This window comes from Pantherophis guttatus, chromosome 3 (genome assembly GCF_059756535.1).
Source record: "Pantherophis guttatus breed Tessera chromosome 3, ASM5975653v1, whole genome shotgun sequence".
Taxonomy (NCBI): Eukaryota; Metazoa; Chordata; class Lepidosauria; order Squamata; family Colubridae; genus Pantherophis; species Pantherophis guttatus.
In genome coordinates, this window is record NC_142065.1 from 167,871,787 (window position 1) to 167,896,900 (window position 25,114).

The window sequence follows — 25,114 nt, forward strand, 5'->3', positions numbered from 1 at the left end:
TTCCAACTTCATAGGTATATGTTTTAATCTATTGTTTTGGGTTTTTTTTAAATATATACTTTCCTGCCACCAAGTGCCATTTTGGAGTAGTTTACAAATGAAGGAAAACCCTGAAGGGCTTCATAATGCCTGGCATATTAGGCACAATGCTGCATATATTCTCTATAGCATTGTTTCTAGAGTTCCTGGAGGTTCCTTCTCTTTATTTTCTTCTCTATGTTTTTGATATTTATGAGCTCTCTGCTGTCACCATTCTCCCAACCATGCCCTTCCTATGACATCGCCTGTAATTCTCAGTGCAAACTAATGGCTCAGTTGAATTGCCTCTTTCACCTTATTCAGACTTTAGACTGTTTGTGCTACAACCTGACTATGTATCCACATCCAGGGGGAATCAATGCCTATTGCCTAGCTTTTCTTTTCCTCCCATCAATCTGACAGGATTTCTGATATTTCTGCATGTTTCAGGAGCAAGAGAGTTAAGGAGGTACAGAAATGAGGGAGCTACTGCAGATAAGGTGCTTTCTTGATTTTTTTTTAAACACACAGCCTGATCTTTGAATGGGACGATTACAAATAATTAGATGAATTGCAAGAAAGCCTCCCTTCAGACACCCCAAACAGGTAGATTTCCTTAACAACATATTGATCTGCAATTGGAAAATTACTGACTCACATGATTATCTTTGGGTTCAAAGATATTTATATTAGGCATTGAAAATAGTTCATTTATTAATTAATATAAATTAGTGAAAAACTTATGATCAAGATATCAAGGTGGCCCCTTTTAAGACCTGTTTTCTCACTCTTTTCAAATATAAATGCAGAGAGGAAAAAATAGCAGATATCTGCTGTGATATTTTTCATCCAGTAAGATTTTATGTCTTTATTGCAATTTTGATAGTAAACCTGTAGCATTGTCATTCTTGGATATTTTGCATTAGGTGTAATCACTTACACTTGTGCAAAGGAGAAGTAAGTGTTACCAGAGCAATATGCTGGAATTTTATAGTAATTACAGAATATTCAATCATGGCTGGTAATGGTAAACATAGGAACAGTTTGTTCCTGAATTTGTGGTAAAAGCTATTATTACATTTCCCTCCTCAAGCAATTGTAAGTATCTTTTATTTTCTTGAGGTATTTAACCTTCTAAAAGGAATTGATACATCTGGTGAGTAAGAGTCCATGATCTCTATGGCCCTCTGCCATAACATTGGAATTCACAGTATGTAGAGACTTTATTCGTTCTATGTACTGAAGCATTATAGTGTTATCCATTTTATAGAACAGAAAGGAAAGAAATTCTCTTACATAACTGACTGCTCACCTGACATTAAATGATCTGGCACTTCAGAAGTTAATCTATGCTGTCCAGAAAGAGATGGACTTTTCTCGGTTTTGAAATATAGCACTTTTAATCATGGGCTATAGGTACCATATACTTGTCAATTCCTCAGCACACCAACAAAAAAGGTAGACTTTTATTTTTGAAAGACTAGGCTCTTCAAATAATGAAAACTGCAAAATGAGGAAAACTGTAAAATGAAGAAAAGAGGAATAATGGAAACAAAATAAAAAACACCTTGTGCTCAGGAAACTATTGCATGAATAAAAAGAAAAATAAGGTAGGTCCAATTGTATTTTATAATATTTAATCAAAGGCTGCATATGGATAACACCCGACTATGATTTATGAATAGCTCATCTCATGAGCCTACAAACCTTATCAATTGTTGCTGCAGTGGCAATTTTAAGGATTGCATGTCCCTGCTAAAAACAATCCCTGAAAAACTCTTTATAATCCTGCAAAACTCTAGTAGCATCAGGTAAACAATTTAAGGAGGAAATATAACTGACTGACCCATGCCCTAATAATGGCAAGTTGCCTGTATTAGCTGTTTGTCTCTATTTATATGCATTTAAAATTGTGGTGGTGAGGAAGGACCACCTGCAGTTCACTGAAGAAACTTTCTAAAGTAAAATATTTTCTTGATCCCAGAATGAAAACAATATGTTGTCTATCAGATAGCGATTCATGATGCTGCAGCACATTTACACTTTTGAAAAAATAAGCTATAAACAAGCAAACACAGTAATGCTGTTAAGCGTAAAGGTGCAGGCAATGGGAAGTCTGCTTTTTAATCAGATCTCAAAGGAATCTGTCATATTGAAGTGGCACTTATTCTAATTTAAAGCTCTTATGATTACTTTTATCTCTGAGAAGTGTATAAACTAACAACTTTGTTAAAAAGACTAGACTCTCAAAATGTATGTGCAACAAAAAAACAGGTTTGAGCTTAAAGTGGTGGGGGGAGTCATTTTCCTTTCAACATACTTTTTCTAACAATGAAAGGAAACATGTGTTTGGAGTTGTGATGAAGTCCCTGAAGTTCAATAATATTTCTACCTTAGATCTTCACAATCAGCAAGATCTGTACAGTCATATTATCATGTTTAAGCCCTATTGTCATTGTAATATCTGTTCAGCTTCTTGAAAAAACCTTATGTAGCTCCATTTTCAGGTTATGTTTGCCATAAATAAACATTAATGTGGTTCCCTTTCTATTTTCAGTTTCTCTACATACTTTATTATTCTGTCTTTCACAACATTGGTATGTGTACATGAAAAATAGTGAACAAGACCAATTTTATTTGAAATGTCTAACCTTTTTAAGACCACCAATCGACTTCTCACTTTTCTCAGGGTTTCTACTACAAATGGCTTCTATTCCTCCCACTGTTTGAAGGAACATTTGAAGTAGAGGGCAGTGGCAGAAACCAAATTAAACATAAACTATTTCTTTAAATAGTGTCTGTAATCTGGAATGTTGTCTTTGGGATTTGAAAATCAGCAGGTCCATATCATTTCCCCTCCTTTATGCTGGAAATGGTTCTATCTTCATTAACGATGAGTTAAATCTTTAACATACAATTTACTGCATGTAGTCTAGCCCTTAGTACATGGATTATTCATGCATGCAGCCAAAAATAATAGAGAGAGAAACTACATATAGGGGAATAAAGAAAAGGGGCACAGAATATACAGGATGATGTTGGTCAGGGAAGCAGCTATGAGGAATGAATAGTCATCATACCATATGCCGTAAAATTGCAAATGGTTATAGATGCCTAATAATTTATACTGATTGGGACTGATACCTGAAGTCATAAAGATTTTGAAAGTCTGAATCCCTAAATTAGATTTAAAATTAACCAGATTGTAAACAGTTTAGATATATGTAAAAATAGTCTTATGTTTAAAACAACCCCTATTAATTGGGTTCCATTCTGTTAGTTAAATGCTTCGTGTAACTTCTATTGCCCCCGCCTGTTCGTAGGACAATATTCTTGAGATCTCACTTCAAAGCTCACTTCACCAAAGGGATGGTTAAAAAAAAAAAAGCCAGCCTCTGATAAAATATTGTATGAAAAGCAATTGTAGGGTTTCTATTGTTTCATTTAACTCAGTAATTTGTTTTTTGTTTGCTGATTATACAGATTTTTTTTTTTGCTGCTCATTTTGGGCTACTGTTTATTATTACTTAAACATCAGATCCCTTTGGTGAAAGAGACTTTACTAATTTTTAAAAAGAAGCCTGTTAACTTTCTATAAAGTTTTATTTAGAGGATGGAAGAACAATTGGAAGGCCCTTTATGAAATCTGCAACTCCATGTATATTAGTCATATCATATCCGCCCCTGACTTATCCATATCATAGCCAAAGATGGGGGGCCACCCTCTGCCTCTCAGGTACCCCAGCGGAGTTGTTCTTCTGCAATTCCTCTGTATGGTGCTTCCTGTTGAAAAAAGATTTCTGCATGCATTATTCCATAATCTGTTCTACTTCTTCCACCTTCTCCTACTCGCTCTCTCTCTCCCCCCTCCAATTGCCCATACTGTGTTATAGATAGTTCAAGGGCTATGCAGGGCTTGTCTTCTCACTGCTGAGAGTAAAGGTGGGAGGGAAAGACAGACTTGTGTTTTTGGAAGTGTTCCTGTGAAGTGTGTGCATGTGCTTGAAGACAGCCCAATGAAACGAAGGAACGGAGATACTAAACAATGCTGCATAAAGTTGCCGACTGTTCGGCTACGAGCCAGAAAATGAATCCAATTTTTCATTCTGTCGTTATAAATATTTCAGTACAAATGGTACTGATTTTCTGCAACTGTGGTTAAGCAGAGGGCCTCTGAGTGAATATTAAAAAAAGTAAAATAAAACAAAGAAAAAGAGTGAAAAACAAGGGGAGATACAGGAAAAGAAATTAATGTTAGCCAACCAATTAATTTCTTCCTTTAAATGTACCAGACGTTGGGAGAAATGGCACTATAATGTAGCCCATGACTCAAAGAAGATAGGAAGAAGAAGGAAAAAAAAAAAACATTTACCCTGCTCTTCTTCTGACAGTTTCTCATAAAATATCTGCAGTCCATCTATCTTTTAGTACTCCAGGCTCCTCTGGAGAGCAGAAAATAGTAGTTTAAAGCTCACTTCTGTGCCAGACTGCAGGAGATTGCTTTCCACAGGACCCCTGCTGATGGAGGCCTAGGGGAAGAGGCCCAGGAGTTATTCAATCAGCCCAGGACTCTGGGGCGGCTGGGGGTCCTTTGAGGGCTGATTATAAAGCTGCCCTCCTGTTGCCTGCCTCAGAACAGAATGAAATGAGCAGCTGCGTGCTGAGCAGATCCTGCAAGAAGGAATTTCACCTGTCATGGAGTTTGTCAGAATTTCAGGATTTATCTCGGTGCAAAATTAATAAAATACCAGGTCAGATTTCAACCTGGCTACTCGGCCATGTCATCTCAAAGTGATATTTCACCTAAGAAAACCTGTGCACTGCTCAAGTCGCTCTCGCAGTATCTATTTGAGAGGTGTGGAACTTTAGCATGATGCTCCTCTCATTAGACAGGATGAGAGGATGAAAAAACAAAAACAAAAAACAGCCCAATCTAGTGTTTGCAGTGTGATATAAAGTTTCCTTGGAGCAGATGAAAAGCAAGGTCTGGGGTGGGCGTAAAACTTAAAAAGTCTCTTGGAAGTTTCATATTTTCTTAATCAGATTTGTGGAACAGCAAAGCCGCAAACTGCAAGGCAGATAACTCTGCTCCTTAAAACAAACAAACAAACAAACAAACAAACAAATCCCCCAATGAGTGCTCCAGTGGCACAGAACACAGCCTGAGATTTTTTAAAAGATCCATCAAAGAAAAACAGTTAAGAATAGTAGAGTGTAGCTTATCGGGTAAAATCACCTGCACACTCCAATGGTGCTGATACTTTTTCCAAAATGGTATTATATTATGCACAGGTCTCCTATGATAATATGCTAGGTAGCTGGGAAACAATCAATATTCTGCAGTTTAAGTGCTAGCAAAATGCACTGCTCCCAAATAGAAAACCTTCTTTAAGGTAAGCTATTTTGATCCACTGCAACAAATGAAAAACCAAAACAAATAGCTAGAGATCATTTTGATAGTAACCATGAAAAATAAAAATAGTCAAGAGAACACACTCAAAACATACACACAGTGAAAGTCATTTCTGCCACAGTTCACAGCACAGTGAACCTCTTCTGACATCACATCTGTTAAAATTATTCACAGGCATCTGAGGTCTAGATTTGATTTATGTTTTAAAGATGTGTTATCAACAAACGACAACAACCCACACTGTGAAATCCATAAATAAATCTTGTTCTATTGATGCAAGGTATATATCTATTTCCATCTTATTGTAGTCATACAACCAGGAACAGCAGCAAGGGGTCATAGTAATAAGAATGCCATCACAAATCTCTGTGGTCCAATTCTGACCCGCCTATGCTTCAATCAAGGCAGTTGTCACATCTCAGGTCTCTTCAGGCAGCCCTTTCACCCTATAAAAATCTTCATATGGGGTCTAGTCTAGATACAACTCTGTTTACTTATAATCTTTGTACATGTGACTCCCCTGCCTTGGGAAACATGGAGGCAATTAATTCTCTGCCTCTGAGTGGTTTGCTTCAGTTGCAGGAGCAAATAAACACAGGGAAAGCAGAGATACTTGCCTGTGCAAATTAGGCAATGGGTGGGTAAATATGCTTCCATTTGCTGCACTTCAGGCAAATGCTGGCTAAATGCTTATATAATGCACGCGTGTGCGCACAAACACATATAGTCAGCATACTAGTAAAAGATATATATATATATATATCTCCATTTACTGCTGTATCTTTGGCATAAAAACCTCCAAACAAAGCCAATTAGACTTCCTAAGTCAGAGAATCAGTTTGAAAGAGACATAAAAGCTCATTGATACAATTGGCCCGTTATAAATCTTTCTTCCAGCCCTTTTCCATTTAGATAAGAATTTAACATTGATACAGATCATCAAGCCACTTCTGCCAAGTAGAAGTAGTTTGACAGTTTTAACACCAAGAGATCTCACCGTAAAGAGAATCGGCAACGGCATGCAAGTGAAGGCACAGATGGTGGGAGGGAAGGCAGGGTGCTCTCAGCAGGCTACAGTAGAGATGCATTAACTCCACAGAGGGATAAGGACTTCCCACCAGTATAGTCATGAATTATAACTGAGCATGGGAGTGAGTTCTTATTGTCTCTGCCACAGCAAATATACAGTCCCATTTTCCTGCACCATCACCTTTCACCTTGACAAACTCAAAACAAAGCAAAATGTACTCTTAATATCTAATGGTACAGCATTTCAGTGTATTGTACAATGTATACCTATAGAGAAGGGGAAAAGAAACAAAAGACAGAGACCTTCTCTGTGACATAAATGCACTTATTGCCCATCTAATGATCTGTCATTGAAAAGAAAATTAGTTGCCAGTAAAAGAGATTAAGTTCCTTCTAAGCAGTAAGCTGAAATCTTAGGTGAAAATAATAAACAAATTATTATATAACTCTACCTATATTGCTGGTCTCTGCCCACAGATTATGCTGGGGATCTATTTTGCCTAATGCCTTAGAGCAGGATCGGCAGTGGCTTTCCTTATATTGCTGAATTATATTGCAAGGGAACGATGGAACTTGTAGTTCAGAAATATTTAGGACTGAGAGAAAATGACTGACTAAAGTCATCAACCTATCTTCCACTTCTGGTTATGACAAGAACTCACGTTTCTCTCTTTTAGGCTGTCAGTATGTATAAATAGGCATTGGTTAATATATAAACCTTGCTGAAGCATTCGTTTCCCATAGCACGAAGACAGGTAATAATTCTATTAAGAAAAAAATAGAATAGAATAGAATTCTTTATTGGCCAAGTGTGATTGGACACACAAGGAATTTGTCTTTGGTACATATGCTCTCAGTGTACATAAAATTATCCAAATTAAAATTGTAATCCATGCACAATGAATTAAGTCTGCAACCTTCTATATACCGGTAGTGAAGTCTGGAATATTTCCCACAGTGAACTCAAGGAGTTTGCTTTTGAACAGACACGTATAAGATAATATGGGTAAAGATGGTATTTATCAGAAAAGGGCAACAGAAAAGGTCAAGCATAAAACATGCAAAGGGAGGCCCCTTCACGTCACATCATTTGCACTCTCCAATCCCTCCAAGAAGGCTTGGAATGCAGTAAAGTAGCAAAAACCAACAAAGGTTTTGTTTACTGTAGAAAGAGCTTATGTGTACATGCCCTAATAGTTCTGGACAGAACACTGTATCTGAGTTATTTAGAAATATATGTAAAAAAGATTTAATTCCAAAATATAAAAGTCTATTCTAAGAGTCAGGCTCAGCCTTTTTCTTCATAGTGTTTAGAGATTCTTCCTGAACCAAGCACTCTCCAGATGTATTAGACAATTCCTATCATCTCTAGCATGCCTGCTGATCAGAGACTACTGATGCTGTAGTTTGATAGATACTTTTGGAAGACACCAGACTGAGGCTGTTGTGGCACATATTATTCATATAATATATAATAATAATGTTTTAATGTCCTTTAAAATTTCCAGAATCATAAAGTCCCTGGATGAAGATTTAAGTCCAGCTCTCTGTTCCCTGCAGAAATCAAGGTGAAGTGTCAAAGACAGAGGACAATCTTACTTTCACTTGCACGTATCTTGTACAGGGGAGTCCACTACCTCTCTTGAAAACCGTTTCTGCTGTTGAACTGCTCTTCCAGTTCAGAAGTTTTTTTTTTCTAGCACTCTGTCAGATTCTGCCTTCCTGTAACTCTATTTACATTTTTAAAACAATCCTATGCTTCTCATCTCAAGGGAAAGGAGTCCTCTGCCAAATTGTCTTGCCCTCAGCAAAGTCATCAATGGCGAAGATTTATTGTTTTAGGCAGTTTAAGAATTTCCCCACTTTTAAAAGGGGGCGTTTATCCTGTCTTTCACTTTCGTTTAAAGCTTCGGTGTTCCTGTTCTAAATGACAGCACCGCAAGCACTGCTTTTAAGCATGATTCATCTTGCCTACCACATCCTAGATTTTTACACCGAGCACCATTCTCTCATGAACAATGGAATCTTGCTCCTTCATAGCTGCCGGGCAGAGACTGTTACTAGCTGTAGACTTGCCACCAAGTATTACAATAAAGGCTACAAATGGGAATGCCACTTATACACAGGTTCTATTCTGAAAACGCCTTGCTCTAACAAATGCTTGTCAACAAAAGTAATATACCATTTTTTTTCCAAATGTGTAACATCTCTTCTATGAAAACTGCAGCTAAATTACCCCCACCCCCATTTCAGGAATGGGATGAATCTTAATGGTATTTCTATTGCTGGTGCTCCACTTTTATTTCATCCATTGTGATTTCATAATGTGATTTATAATAAAAACATGCTTCTAAGAAGATTGATGTCACTCACTCATGAAGAAAGCCTCTATAAATTGAGATAATTTTGCCAAATACAGTCATTAATACCCCTTGATAAACACACCTTTTGGAGAACAAAATGCTTGAGGGTGGTATCACTCAGGCTTTTGGCAAGGAAGAGAGATACCCCTCACTTGCAAATGCAATCACACTTGCATTTTTTCATTTTTATCTTTTATTTATTTTATTGTCAGTTCTTTGTTTAAAGCTTGTGAATTGTCCAGAGTCATTGTGAGTAGGGAGGCATATAAGTTTAATAAATTATTATTATTATGGTTTGTTACACAATCAGCCAGATGTTCAGACTAGATTTGGCATTTTTGTTTGCCTATCGGATCTAGGCAGATGTGGATGTTTGATGGTGTTACAGGTATCATTGCAGAATGTAAGTTGTTCCAAGTAAAACTGCCTTTTGCAATTGGCTGATTGTGAATTTGTCAGTACTGATCATGTTCAAGTGGTACTCCAATTGTTTTGGGATTGTACCCAACACACTTATTACTGTTATTTATTATTGTTGATAGGGGCCCGATGGCTCAGCAGTTAAAGGTGTTGAGCTTCTTACCTGGAAAGCTGACAGCCTGGGTTCAAGACCCAAATGCAGTTTGACGGAGTGAGCTCCTGTTATTTGCCCAGCTCCTGCAAACCTTGTAGTTCGAAACCTTGCAAATTCAAATAGATAAATAGGTACCACTTCAGTCAGAATGTAACAGGGTTTGTGTGCCTTGGCAAACATATAGTCATGCTGGTCATGAGACCATGAAAGTGTCTTTGGACAATGCTGCCTCCCTGAAGTCGGACACGATTGGACAAGGGAAACATTTACCTTTACCTTATTTTTATTGATAGCAATACAACAATATTTTATTATTTTTCCTTTACTCCCTTTTCCCTTTAATATATTATCAAAAATAATTTTAATATTATATTACAATTATATTAATCTATTAGGTGGTTTTTTTGTAGATTTTAGTCCTAGAACAATTGTAGACTTTTGTGCTACAAATTCAACCATTCACATAAGTTTGCATGTTTTGGAGGATTCATGATCCTAAAGTTTTAGGTGCTATTTTATGCTTGTTCTGAACTGAAATAAACCTTTAAATTTGAAGTGGCACCGAATAAACATACATTTCTCTATTAAGTCTGGCTCTCTTATCTTATAGTCTGGAAATACTTTATTTCAAATAATGTATCTGCTTAGCTAAGTGATTTCCTCTGCTTAATTGCACAGCAAATAAGAATGTATATTTTATAATTGGCCTATTTTAGCAGTTTTGAATTTTACTACTGAGGAGACTTGTATAATGGGATATCTTGTTGCCATACCCGACTAAGGCTTTGGGGGGCTGAAATGTAACTTTCCATACTATTTCTGTGATTAAATAAAATAAAATCTTCTCTTCCACCATTGTGGGTCTCCCATTCCAAATCCATTTAAAGAAAGTTGTGCCTTTGTAAGTTAACAGTATGCTAACTTTCCTTAATAATCTGGGAAAGAATAATTCAGAGAAGTCATCTTCCCAATTTCTCTGACAACTATTTTGGAAAATAATTTTTGAAGAGCCATTAGTATAGGGTAAAATCTTCTTTCAGTTTTTTGAACTTCATCCTCTCTAGCAGGTTGGATTTCAATTTCTATAATTTCAAGTCAAAAGATGGACCCTAGAGCTCCTTTCACTGATAATTTAATTAAGATAATGTAATTAGTGAAAAAGACTGAATGTGGCCAGGACTGTCTTCAATCTCATTTGAAAGTTCAAGATTCTTGGGCTACTGCTCAACACATTATTATAATTGCTTCTAAATGTCAGAAAAATACAAAACAATCTTAGATTATAGTGCTTCCATCATTAGGGTTATCCATGAAGGAGTTAGAATTGGATTAGGAGGAAGGGAGACAGAGGGAAATAGTCCAGAGCATTTCTGGCTCTTAAAAATAGCAGTAATTTATTTTCAACTCTAGATCAGATAAAAAATAATGTAATGTAAGGACAACTTCTAGTTGCAAGAGAATGGAGTAGCTAACAACAAGTTGTTGAATGGCGCTTATGCCATCCAACAGTAGTGATATATTGGTAAGAAAAGCAAAGGCAATTTTCCAAAACGTATTCATATGTGAAGCAGCTTTTTCCATGCCATAATAGGATTTTTTTTGACATACTATTTTTTTAAAAAAAAACCTCACTAATTACTTATGTGAACAAAGTTATGATTAACCTAATGGTTTTCATGATACAAATGCCCTTTGGCAGGAACAGCTACAATATAAGAAGATATTTTGTTGGTCGTAAGTTCTGGAACTGAATTTAAAGTGCAACTTGGAATAGTTATAGTATACTGCAGGGGTCCCCAATCCTTGGGCCACAGTCCACTACCAGGCCCTGGTCTGTCCAAAACGATGCAGCACTAGCGATGGGCAAGTGTGCACACACATGAAACTCCACTTGTAGAAGCAGTGGGCCCTTGCACTCCCACATGAAGCTCCATTTGGTGAGTGGAGGGCGCTTGCGCCTGCGCCCACACCAATGAAGCTGTGTATGTGCACGCATGCCTGTAACTCCCCCCCCCCACACTGGGCCACCAAGGTGGAAAGGATGGGGACCACTGGTATATTGGATTGATAACATCATTAATTCCATAGAATGTGAACTGACCTTCAGGTATACTTGTGTTTTGGACTACAAATTCAAATCCCACTGTCCATCTACTAATTTATCAAAAATCCTATTTATTTTTACAGAATATAATGGTTATTATATTACCTTATCCTTCAACTGGTTTCACTAATTAGCATTCGTATTTGCAGTTGCTGTGGGAAATACAATCCTCAATGGTGATAACATTTTTCTACTTTAAAACTAGTCTTTCAATGTGTAGATACTAAACTGATCATTAAGAAAAGGGAAGCTTATATTCATTTTGATGAACACACATATACTTTTAGTACATACATACATATATACATACACACAAAAACTATTTCCCACTATGTAATAAGTTGTAAAATTGTTACAAAAACATGAGAAGTCAAAATGGGAACATAAACCCCAAAACCCTGAAGTGTAAAAATGAAGTCTTTTTTAAGGAACAGTGAATGCCACTCTCTAAATTGGTTTGTGGAATAATTACAAACAGAAAATAAATGATTTAAGTTAGAAATCTTAGTTTTTTAAAAATCGACATAAACAAAATACTTCACCGTGACTACTCCTTACATATTTATTCTATCGGGATACTTTAAAACTAATATTGAAACTTACATTAATATTCCAAACTATGAATGAATTAGAAAGCAAAGAAGTTGATAATGCTAGATATAAATTATGGCTTGAAGACCATACATAGTTAACCAATATATTTAATAGAACCTTGTTTCTAAGTTGAGGAATAAGCAGCAACGTCTGTATGAATTTTGTGGACTTAAATCTTTCTTTCTGAACATTTCACTGAATGTTTGTCATACTGCAAACTATTTTGACTTTTGACTCTTTTTTTAAAAAAAATAAAACCTATAAGCCATTATAAAATGTAAAAATTGCTGTAATGACTGTCTCTTATTTCTTCTCAATATTATGCATAAAAGTTAATTCATTTCAGCCATAATGGAAAACATTTTCCTCCCTAGGCTAAAAGTAGGCTAAAAATATAATAGCATAAACAAGTTTCCCTTTACTGTACATCACAGTGATTTTTTTACAAAAGCACACATACATATTCACACAGATCTATAACTGTTATCTGTGCAATTACTTATTGCATATTATCCAGATTACAAAGTGACATGTGACACTGAATTTTTTTCAAAGTATAATGAAATTAAATGACATAACATCTAAACAATATTTAGAGCCTTTGAAGAAAAGAAGGGTTACTTTATACATGATTACAACTGTCCCTGTAGGGAGAAAAATATTTCAATTGTCTACGTCGACATAGCCAAGCTATTTAATCATTTTACATACTTCTTGGTACTATGAGAATGTAGCTGTGACAAGTCTGATGTAGTGTATTTTACAAAGAGCTATAAATATTCATGGACTAATGAACCACCTACCCACTGGGAGTGATTACATTTGAATAGGCCAATCAAAGACAGGTTGAGTTCACATACTCTAGACCAGGAAGTTTCTTTTTCAGGAAAGAATTACCTTATGAAAGACTAATATAGCTGTAAAATCCTTCAGTCCCCAGGGGAGAAAAGTAGCAGTGGAAGGAATCTGAAGCATTCTTTTCTTAAGCATTAAAATTTTAAAATATGATTTAAAAAGAAAAAAAAGTACAAAGAAGAAATATTTTTCCCAAAGTATTTCTTTCATACCCAACTACATGTTAACTATTGGGGGAAATGGAAACAGACTGCCAGAAAAATAGCATATCACTGATAAGTCTGTTCCCAGTAGAAGCAGCACCAAACCTTCCTTGGCTAAACTTGAAAAAGTTAAACAAGTTTGATATAGTTGATCCTGCATCCTGGACCACCAAACAATTGCAGGCCTGCAGAAAGGGAAACATTCATCATGGAGCAAATACTTTCTCTAGTATTACTAATTAAACTATATAGAATTGTCCATATTGTCACCAGGAATTGAGTGAGACTTCGAAGAAGCTTCACTCCCCCCTTTTTTTCTGTGTCTAAATTCAGTTTCTATACCCCAGTAAATTAAGAAGTTTTGAGCAGACTCATGATCTGCAAACCTCACTATTTTACTGTTTTTAATCTCCTGCATCACAGATGGAAGAAATCACCTTGATATGAAGTCACACAACCATATTTGTTAAAGCGGAAGTAGGCAATCTGACATTCCAGTTCCCATAATCCTTTACTGTCACTTGTCCCTTAATGTCAGCTGGTATTAGTGTCAGTTTTAATCTAAAACACCTGAAGGACACAAGGTCATTGGCCTCTGAATTAACAGCAAGAATGTTCTACATGCAAACTCCAACTTGATTATTTATTTGTATAGCAACTAGGCCAGAATTTAGTCAACCTCATGACTTCTGGAAAAATAAGGCTATTTATTATGTGAAGCCATTTCACTTCAGCTGGCTGAGATTAATTGGAATTCATATAGGCTTTCTTTTAAATAAAAAAGGTCAAAAGATTGTCTTGACCTAATGTGCAGTTGCAGCTGAATTTCAGGGATTGAAAAACAATCCCTGATGGCAGTTCTTTTTTTCATACATCCGAGGGATCAATTATTGTCAATTTTAATTCTTTATTTTACTTAAAGAAATAGTCTTGGCCTTTTCCCCTTAAGAATATATTCTTCACATTTAATCTGCTTCAGTTGAAAGTTCCAATCTTGAGAAAACCGGAAGAATCGTTATGAGACTGGCTGGAAAATAGTGGGCTCCAATGAGCCTCACAAAAATCCAGCTAGACAAACCGCTGTCGGGAGGTCTTCAGACTGGAACTGTCCTGTAGGGACAGTGAAGAAGGAGAGGCGCCTCGGATGACCGAGAGGAACAGGCAAGTTCCTTGAAAGGTCGGAGGCAGCTCTTTGAACCAGCGGCGGGGGTGGCGGCCATTATAAATGACCGCTTTGATGCTGGGGCAACCAGAATAAGATTTTGTGCAGGACTGGTATTTGAACAGAGTACTGGTACTGGGTGAGTGATTGGCCAACTCACAGGTAAAAAAGGAAATTAAAAAAAAAACTTTAAAAGTTGTCCTGGCAAGGAAACGAGTGACTAATTGGCACTTGGGAAGTTTAATGGAGGGAGAAGAACAAAGAGCAAGTGAAAATATTAAAGCCCAGAAAAGAAAACTTTATATTTGATTTAAAATTGGATTTGGAGAAATTAAAACTAATACAAGAAAAAGAAACCCAAGGGAAAGTACTTTTTAATGAGGATTTGAAATAATTTTGACAGTTTTGAAATTTGAAGGAAGAACAAAGAGGAGGTTAAAGTATTAAAGCCCAAGAAAGGAAATTTTACAACTGGATTGAAAACTGAATTTGGAGAAATTAAAAACAATAAAAGGAAAAGAAATTTGAGATAAAGTATTCTATGTGGATTTAAAATACTTTTGCAAGCTGGATACTCTGTTGTTCTGAGAATTGTAGATTGGAGAGAGACATCTGATGGTGGAAAGAAAGCACTACAACGACTGGCTTGAAAATTGAAAGAAATAACAACAGTGACCTTGATCACTACAAGAGCTGTGAGAAATTTTAAGGAGTATTTGTTTCTACTTAAACTGCTTGGTCTCAATTTCTAAAGGAGGTGGAAAACAATAAAGCTTTAAATTGGAGTGGATTGGAAAAACATTTGTACTGGATATCATCTGGAAATAAAAAAGAGATTATATGGACTTAAATCTTAATTAAATATGTTAAAATATCAATAATTTTTTAAATTAACAATATGGAGCCTTGGATATGTGAGGAATTAATTGAGATGCTTAAAAACGTGTGTGACTCAATAAAGGGCAATAAAAAGTTAGAAACTTTGTTAGAACATACTAAACAGGAAAAAGAGAATGTAAATGAGAAGGAAGAAAATAATATTGAAGGTAAAGAAATTGAAGGTAAAAAGTTAGATGATTACACTGGGATTTACAGTGGCAAAAAAAGAATGGATAGGGGGGAATATTTTCCAAAAATGAATCAATCGAAGGGAAGAGAAGAAAATGGGAAAAGATTAGGTAAAAGCTTGGGCCGAATTATGTGAGTAATAGACTCAAAAGTTAGAGAAATGACTCAGGAGAAAAGATATAATAAATATAAAAAGAAAAGAAAAAAGAAAAAGAAGACAAGAGAATGGGATGAAGGGAGAAAATTATAAAGAAGTGGAATTCTGGAGAGACCAAGAGAAAATGGTTAAAAGGGGAAGAATAATGGAAAGGAGGAAGGGAATTAAGATATATATTAGTAGATCTAAGGGAACTGTATTAACATTAGTAATTGTGAATGTAAAAAGTAAATATGATGATGTATATTGTGTATTGTAAAATGAATAGCAGATGAAATATGAAGTGGTAATTTGGTTCAATTATGAAAATAACTGAAATCAAGAGATAAAATTGAAATGTAAAAAAGTGTGATGGGGACTTTGAAATAATATGTTGTAAATGATGAAATATAATAATTAACTGATGCTATAATAAGAAATCAGGAATTAAGGGCGGATAGTGATATTGCTTATTATGTACTTAGAAGAGATTAAGATAAGATGTGGAAGGTCAATTAAGTTAAAGGGTTTCAATGTAAAAATTGAATAAGATGAAATACATTGTTTATAGCTAAATTGTGATGAGGATTTTGAGAAATATACTTTATAAATGGAGAAATAAGATAATTAATTGAAGTAATACTAAGAAATTAGGATTTGAAGGGCAGATGGTGATATTGTTTATATATTATGTATTAAGAAGAGATTAAGACAAGATAAAAAAGTAGGGAAAAAGAAAATCATGGCAGAAATTGAAATATGTAAATTGTATTTGGAAAAAACAAAAAAGAAGATTGGAATAGACTATAAAAAATAATATATAATTATGTTATAAGTTGTGTTAAGTGTGACCCGGTCAATTCTCTGTTCATAAATTATGTATGTAAAATTTTTTTTAAAATAAAACTTGTTCAAAAAAAAAAAAAAGGGTTAGGGTTAGGATTAGGGTTCCCAGTCTTTATGTTATTTATCAATAATTGTTAAGGCAATACTGTGGTCAGTACTCTTGATTTCAACTCCATTATAATCTCTTTTGTTAGGAACAGACTGCTTTTGTAGTGTCAGTCTTAAAATTAAATGCAAACAACTACCAATCTAATGAGTGGTAGCTCAATAGCAATAGTATTGTAAATGGCAGTACACTTGAAATGTCACTCCAATTGTTTAGGTTTTTTTGGCAAACCCAGAGCAGATCTTAGATTTTATATCAAAATTGCATAAAGAATGCAATACAGCAATAAAACAGACATGACAGGTACTTTCGGTCTGTACTAAGCCATAGTTTGCTTAGCAATCTCTAGTTGAATAAAGCACAATTTCTTGGGATCATACCCTGAGATTTAAAAAGAAGTTTTAAACACTAAAAACACTAAGATCAAACAAAGCAAACCAAACTATAAATTAGTGTAGTGTGTGAACCCAAGCTCTGTTTTCTATAATACAGATTTTCTTCTAAATTTTCTTCTTGTTGGCCTGCAGAATATCCAAATAAAACATTGAAAATTGTGGGCTTACAAATGAACAAAGTATTGGATAAATCTAAATAGCTGTGGGTGGGTTCTTTTTGTGTGTGTGTGTGTGTGCTCCTGGATACTTTCAAAACAGAAGTTTCAGTAAAAGCCCTAAATTCTATTATTATTAGCATAAAACCACTGAGTTAAAAGAATCTTTTTAATATCATGAAGCTTCTGTTAGGCCTAACTTGCATTAACAATGGTAAGGGATAATGGGAATTGCAGTTCAATAATATATGGAGGCCAAATATTGCTTACCTCTAATTTAGTGCACATTTCTCCTAAACCAACCTGTTGGATTTTACTTGTAAATCTGGCCTTTACATGACTTTTTGTTGCACTGTATCACCTTACTGAACAGTTTTAAATTCTCATTCTCTGCATTTTCTAACTTTTGAAAAGTAATTATATATTTTCTTTACCATAAAGGATAAACAGCTACATTCCCTATTCTTTCAGAAGTTTATTCAGTATTGGATAAGTGTTAAATTTATTCCCAACAGATGGGAATACACACAAATTTACACTTCTTCTATTTAAGCCAAAGCAGTTGAAATTGTATAGCATTTTCTTTTATACTATATAAAAGTCTTTTTTGTCGTGAAGTTTTGTTTTTTTTCTCCCAAAAATGCACAATGCATGTCACAAGCCAGGGCTCTGAACATGCAACTACAATTTTGACTTTTTAAAGCTCCTTTCAGATGTCCTTGCTAGAATAATTAATTACTAACAGTAACCATGTGCTGCATTAACATCACCAAAATTTGACTGCAATGATTTCACAATGGTTTTCATCTTATGATAATATCTAAACTATTTTCATAGCTCTTGTATCTAACCTCCGTTTGCAATGCTAACCTATATTGGTTTATTAGGCCTATAGTCTATAGACTATAATTCTATAGACTATAGAATTAGGAATTCTATAGTCAGCTCAGTTCAGTGTTTCACTAAATCACAGATAAAACTGCACCTATCAATGAGTGAAGTGATATACACAAAACATTGAACCCTAGACCATCTGTTGGGAATAAATGTAGAGAGGGGAGAAAAAAAAACCCTGGGAAACTATAAACAAACTGGCCTCTGCTAAACTTGTGCTAAAACTCCTTTCATTTAAAAGCCACTATTGCATTGAATTCTTTTCCAAGGACAATGGCTGTTTGGAGGCACACATTAATGAACAAAAAACATTATCAGCCATTTTTATAGCACAATCTAGTACCAGTTTCCAATACACATTTTCCACTGCAAGAAATGGGTGGAATTAAGATTATGTGTGTTTTATCATTTACATTTATAGTACAAACACATGCCACAAGGACCTATAGAATCAACTGCAGGTGAAATGGGAAGCCACATTGCTAATTTTGTTGAAGCTGGTTTTTCTTGGCTAAATTAGTTCAAAAGCTATAGAAAATAGTTCTTTGAACAGATATCATTTCATCGATAATTATCAGCTTTGATGTATTTGATTATTTTTCATCAAGGTAAATGTGATACAATAACAATTTTAGATACTTAGATTCATCAATCTATTGGTATGCCATTATAATGTGTAAATTATGAATGTATAAGTTTCAAAATGTTACCTCATTTGGTACATTCATCTTATTTTTTAAAAAATGCTGCATTACTATTTCTAGCTTGTTGAAGCTAAAATCCAGTTCAATAATTTAGATATGCAATTTTCTTAATTTTCAGTAGGTGAAATAGAAATCTTTTTTCTTAGCAAATCCATAGCTGCTATGTAGTAACAACTTACACATTTTTTTAAAAAAGCATCCTATCTTCACATAATAATCTTTAGACTTTCTTCCTTTCCATTTCTCTCTAGTGTAATCTCTATAGTATCCCACTGAAAGCAGAATGTGGGTTTACAACAAAATAGCACTGACTCAACATTATTACTTTTAATGAAGGACAAAGCTTTTTTCTAGGTTCAAGAAAAAGACTGCCAAATAAGATGAAATCCTGATAAGAAGAATTCTATCAGAAATATTCAAGCTATGGGAATTGCTATGAGACTAATAGAACTACTGAGTAACATAATAATTAAGACAGTATTTTTAAGCCTTTCCCAACTTTTAATATTTATTTATTTATTTATTTAATTTATTTATTTATTTATTATTTAATATTTATTATTTAGCTAGCAAAATTATTACTACAGTTTAATTCTACACCTCCAGAAAAATTTTGATCCAACTAACTTACACATGAAATGCTTTAAGCTGGATGTGTGAATACACTGCACTTGTATTTACCATCAAATAAATATAATTGATATAGTAAGAAGCTGGAACAAAGTGATCTTATGTATACCAGAACAGAACAGATCTATAGATTATGAAAGTAGTCACAGTTAGTCATTGTGTCAAGCCAAAATTGAGGATAGGGCTTATACCAATAAAATCACAACTCTGAGTTACAGTACTGATGCATATTGTATCTCCTTCCTGCTACTGAGAACAAACGCTAACTGAGGAACAAATCAGTTTATCGTATTAAATTCTATATAATTTGTTCCTGTGATGACCCTTCAATACTTCTATAGCAGTTCAGGCCCTAAATTTGGTTCTTTTTCTCTTTTATCTAGTAGCTTTTTCCTTCTTCATGTGCCATATTGTGCAGGGTTAGTCAGGAACATTAGCTGGTGCCACCCATGTCCTCCTGGAGCAGAGATGGCAGTCCACCCATTTTAAAACAAGCACTTTAAATATTTCTCATGCAAGTCACTCCTGTGCTTTCCAAATTCCTGCCGCTGTCTTATGGCTACATCTAATTAGTTACATCTAAATGTTACATGATACCAACTGCTTGTAGGATGTGGAATTATTTGTGACGGTGAGCAATTACAGATTTTATCCTGCTACTACAAAGAATATAATAATAATAATAATAATAATAATAATAATAATAATAATAATAATAATAATAATAATAATAATAATAATAATAATTTTATTTCTATACCGCCCTTCTCCTGAAGGACTCAGGGCGGTGTACAGCCTATTAAAAGCACAAGACAAACATCAATTAAAATAATTTAAAATTATTAAATATTCAGCTCAATTTAAAACCCCAGAAATTTAAATATTAGCTTTCAATGTACTGTGTTCAGGACTCTAGAAATTCATACAATGAAATTCAGAATTCTTGAAACAAATGGTTCTTGTTTTAAGTGATTTCATGGATGGAGTCAAGATATTAGCAACTCCAACTGCTGCCCAGGGACTACTTCGTTGTACCAAAAAATGTCAGTGGGAGAAATCAACAGTATTTTAAATGACAATGTAACCACATAGTCATTTGGCTGTCCAAAAATATTTTTTAAAAAATATATGGTAGGTATCTGGTGAAACAGTTAAATCTTGTGAGACCCTGATGACCTGATTCTTGTGTAACCTCATGAGATTGTGGCATTCTTGCCTGCAATTCTCCAGATGTTGCTATTTTGGGATTCACAGACAGTATCCATGTCTCCTGCAGATAGTTTGGCACCTATGGATGTAGCACTGCTAATTCTTTTTCTATGAAATGAGTAAGGCTTTTTTGTTTCTGATTTACAGCTGTTATTTAAATTTGATACATACACAGCAGTTGCTTTTTATGAGACTTAAAACCTATAGCTTTCTAACCATCCTTATTGGAGAAGGGAAATGGAAATGAACTGTCAAGATTTTCAAAATCCACACTATAGTATGGATGTAGAAAATGTTCCATGCACAAACCATTCTAGGCACAGAATAGCTGGCTTTGGGAGGTCTGTGCCCAAACCAAAACATGCATATTTCAGATTATATCGTCTGCCTGTGGTATGAAAAGCCAAGATAAGGATTTTCATCAGTGACAGCACGTGTAAACTTCAGTCCTGGCAGTAGTTTTGTGGGAAGGCAGTCGTGGGAGGAAAGGGAAGCTGAAAGCAAGATCAGGAGGTGGGCAGGCCATTGCCAGACGATGCACAGGATGTGTAAAAGTACTCCTGAAAAGCACAACTGAAACCCTATAACAATCAAAATGTTTCAGGTTTTGTTTCTGGCAAACAGCAGCTGATCAGAAACAGTTTGGTAGAACTTCCAAAATGCAATGATTTGTTTGGGGTTAAAAACACAAAAAATATTTTCCAGATCATATAGCTCCTTTACATGCTTTAAAGTTCTTAGAAACAACTTGAAGAGGTTCACTCTGTGGTCTGACTACATATATTTTTTCTTCTGATCCATCTTTCCTTACCCCTATTCTCAGGAAGCATCGTAGAACTTCACAGAAACCAATACATCGGAGCAATGTAGCTAATAATTAGTATCTAATGAATAATATATTTTATGCACCCTCTATGCAAACAGAGGAAAAGCAAAATACCTGCAATTCTGTTTGAAAGAAGAACTTCTGTGGACATTGTGTGCAGTCGTAGATCTTGTCTTCTTGCCCATGGGCTGAAAAAATATGTTGCTGCAATTTGTTGGCTTGAACAAATACTGGAAACATTAAAAAGAAAAATGTGAACTTTTTGTTATACATTGAGAGACTTTTTTCGGTGAACATTTCCTCATTACTCACAGCAATTGCAAAGGGTACAATTATCAAAGAACCCTATAATTTCTGATTATACTGTTGCTATAATAGGCACCAGCCATGATTATTCAACTCGACATTCAAGTCTTAATTTTCTTTTCTATTCTTTGTAAAGAACCATGCTTATATGTCTGGTAAAAACATAATCAAATAACACTTAAATCACAAACATTTAGAAGTGTACTTTTTCCATTTTACCATAACAATTTAAAATTAAGTCAGACTCCATTAAAATTCAACATTAAAAATCTTGCTACTGAACAATTTGGAAGTAACAGATTCTAAAGCCTGTTTTGTGCATTTGCCTAAGTAACTGATTCTATCCTGTATTGAAATGTGTTAATGTATTGAAACAATTCTGTACAGAAATGTATTAATGTTAAAAATTATATCCCACAGCTATATTGGGGCAATATCTATAAATGTGAAACAGAACTACAAGTAAATTCTCTTTGGATACTTTAAGATCAACGCTGAGTACACACTGAATGCAAAGGTTTCAATAATATAAACATGTTCAATTTTAATGACTACAAACAAGGCCCTAAGACTGTGTAACAGTTTACCTAGGAGACATAGTATTAATAATTAAATTGTATATGCCAGAGGCAGTGTTTGGGTTGGCAGCACTGACTTCTGATGGATGCCTGGTGCACTGTGACCTAAAAAAAGTTTGCATATACAATATTAATTTGTATAGGCAGAGTAAGGATTTATTAAAGATGCTGGCATTTAACTTTGACTCCATTCCTAATCATTAAAATAATTCTAATTGAATGCCAACAAAAAAGAAAGAATTAGAACAGGGTTCTTATGAGTCATACATTTTAATCACATTTTTCATTACGTTGAAAAGTATTGGATTCCATATAAAATTTATATTGGTGATTCTCTGTTCTTGTTAATATTCTGCAGATTGCATAAATTTAATAGCATATTACTCCTAAAACATCATTGTCTATCATTAATGTGCTGTATCTATTTACCCCATCAGCAAAAAAAAATTGTTGTTATTCTCAACATACATATTGGAATAAGAGTTTCAATACTTTGAACACATTTTACAAAGCCTCTAGCTGAAATGTTGTTCTTGATGTTATTTGGGAAATCTATTCGTGGAAACAAACAGAAATAGAATTGTTTTTCTAATGTTTTATTACACAGCCAAAACTTACACTCTAGAATCACAAATGGTATTAAAAGTTGCCTACAACACACTTTAGGTATAAATATAGCATATAAATTCAACATTAATGACTTTTGTCTACATGTAGAAAATGTGGAAAACAAAACAAAAACTCTACTGTGGGAATTACCAAAGCAGCATGGGTGACAGGCACACTGTTGAACACAAAACTAGCTTCAAACCTTATTAGAGCAACCTGTGTGCTCACAAGTAACTAAATGTTATAATACAGAGGAAAAATGTTTAACTAGTAAGTAGGAGGCAGTAATTAGAAATAGCAGCAAGGCTTGTCCCAGTTTTAGTGGGAAAAGTGCTGCCAAAGAACAAGAAACAACATTTTGGGGGGTTTCTTCTCAGTGTAGAAATAACAATCCTGAACGGCATCCTATTGATGATATACAGCTGTGCAGACTGCTGACTTTACTCTTTTAGAAAACAGATCCTACATCGGGACACTATATTTAAATTGTAAAGTTCAATGGCATTACTACTATTAAATAGAAATAAAATGTTTTTATGGGGCCCTTAACGTATTAGATTTCCAATTATAGTTTTAGGTTATGATTCATCCAGAAAGTCTTTGTATTTCACACTGTGCAAGAGGTCTGCTCATAAAGGAAGTGGATCTGTAAAAAGCTGACAGATGGGGTTTCTTTCACTAGAATGATATGTGATTGAGTCCCGATTCCGGCAGCACTGAATATTGTAGGGAGGAGAAATGGCACGGGATTAGTTTGGTTGCAGAAGGAAAAGTTAGTAGACGACTGTTGGGTAGGCTGAAAATAATCTGAAAGTAAGGCAATTTGGAGGATGCAGTAGATCTAGATCAAAAGAGTAGTATGTACTCAGTTATGATTTACCGAATAAAGTCACAAATGCATGCTTATCACTGGGTAACAGCAGCATGCATTATATAGTGATTATGCAGGAAAGATTTATTTTCATATATTTCAATAGAGTGAGTCAGCTGCAAGTCATTATGCTGACTACTCATAATGAATCAACACGCAAGCTGTAGGGCCCAGATAGCCATGTGTTGTTTGTGTTGCATTTAGATGTATTTGATCAACATTCTTTAGTCTGGTGTAGGAATCCACATACAGTTTGTTGACAGTACCCTTTCTGGTTTCAGCCTGGTAGTCTATGATACTGGTACAATGATCATTTAACTGACAATCAATAGGATCATGTTTTAGAGCATGATGTCCAACCTTTTGGATTGCCTGGGCTGCATTGAGTGAAGAGAATTGTCGTGGGCCGCATATAAAAATATAATATAGTTAATGTTTACTATTATCTTGGAGGCAAGAATTACTAGCTCTCCAGGGCAGCATGTGAGTTGGATAAACCTGTCTTAGAGTATTGCGCTGAACTGGTATCACTGGTGGTAATAAATGACAGGATACCACTTGCACATAGCAGATGCAAAAATAGTCACACATTTATTTCAGCAACAAACATAACCAATTTTGGTGGGGAAACATCAGTGCTATGCATACCCAACTATAGTCATACTCAACATGTATAGACTATTGTTATGTACAGTATGTATGTATGTATTTATATCCTGCCTTTATTATTTTGAAAAATAACATACCTAATTTTCCTTTCTCTCCTAGTTTCCTCACAATAACAACCCTGTGGGATGAGTTGGCTGAGGGAGTTACTGGCCCAAGGTCACGTAGCTTTCATGACTCAGGTGGACTAGAACTCATGGTCTCCTAGTTTCTAGCCTAATTACACTAGACCAGTGGTACCCAAACTTTTTGGCTCCATGGACCAGCAGAAGCAGCGGTGGTGATGTGAGGAAAGGGATGGTTTCATGCACGCAATTTAGCTCCCAAGCATGTGCAAATGAAGCTTTGCGCACTTGTCTGCCCCTTGCTCCCAACAGGCTATGGACCAGTATCAGGCTGTGGACCGGGGGTTGGGGACCCCTGCATTAGACCAAACTTGAATTTTTTTCACCTTAGAATATCAAATTCTTTTCACAATACTGTATTATATACTGCTTTAAAAAGTCTTATTTTAAAAACAGACATTAAACTATGTACTGGCTTCTAAGAAAAATCAGTAATAAGGTACAAAGTTATTAAGATTCGGGCAAGAAAAGGTAAAGTAAGGTTGTTTTCAATTAACAGCCTCCTGCAGATCTCACTGTTAATATGAAAAACTAACTGTTTATTTTCTCCATATTTTCAATAGGTAATAAACAGTCTTGGCAGTTTATCAGTTTTTCAAGGATAACTGTGATCCAGAAACATAACAGTAATACCCTTCTTCACTCTGTAACTGAACCAAGCCAGCCAAATATGTG

General features: G+C 34.9%; 1 protein-coding gene and 1 long non-coding RNA gene across 12 annotated transcripts in view; both read right to left on the bottom strand.

Annotated features, from left to right (window-relative positions):
• Positions 1–25,114, bottom strand: part of ZNF521 (zinc finger protein 521) — a 316,223-nt gene that overhangs the window by 15,943 nt on the left and 275,166 nt on the right. For all 11 annotated transcript variants that reach the window (XR_015733603.1, XR_015733604.1, XM_034429635.3 and 8 more), the window contains one exon: positions 21,399–21,514. Coding sequence is in view for 9 of the 11 variants with exons in the window: in XM_034429635.3 (XP_034285526.2) it covers positions 21,399–21,514 (116 nt within the window). In the remaining 2 variants the exon portion in view is untranslated. The remainder of the gene's footprint in view (positions 1–21,398; positions 21,515–25,114) is intronic.
• Positions 220–9,472, bottom strand: LOC148114893 (uncharacterized). The gene is made up of 2 exons (XR_015733606.1): positions 4,391–9,472; positions 220–3,801 (listed from the first exon to the last, which is right to left on the bottom strand). It is a non-coding gene; the product is annotated as an uncharacterized LOC148114893 (long non-coding RNA).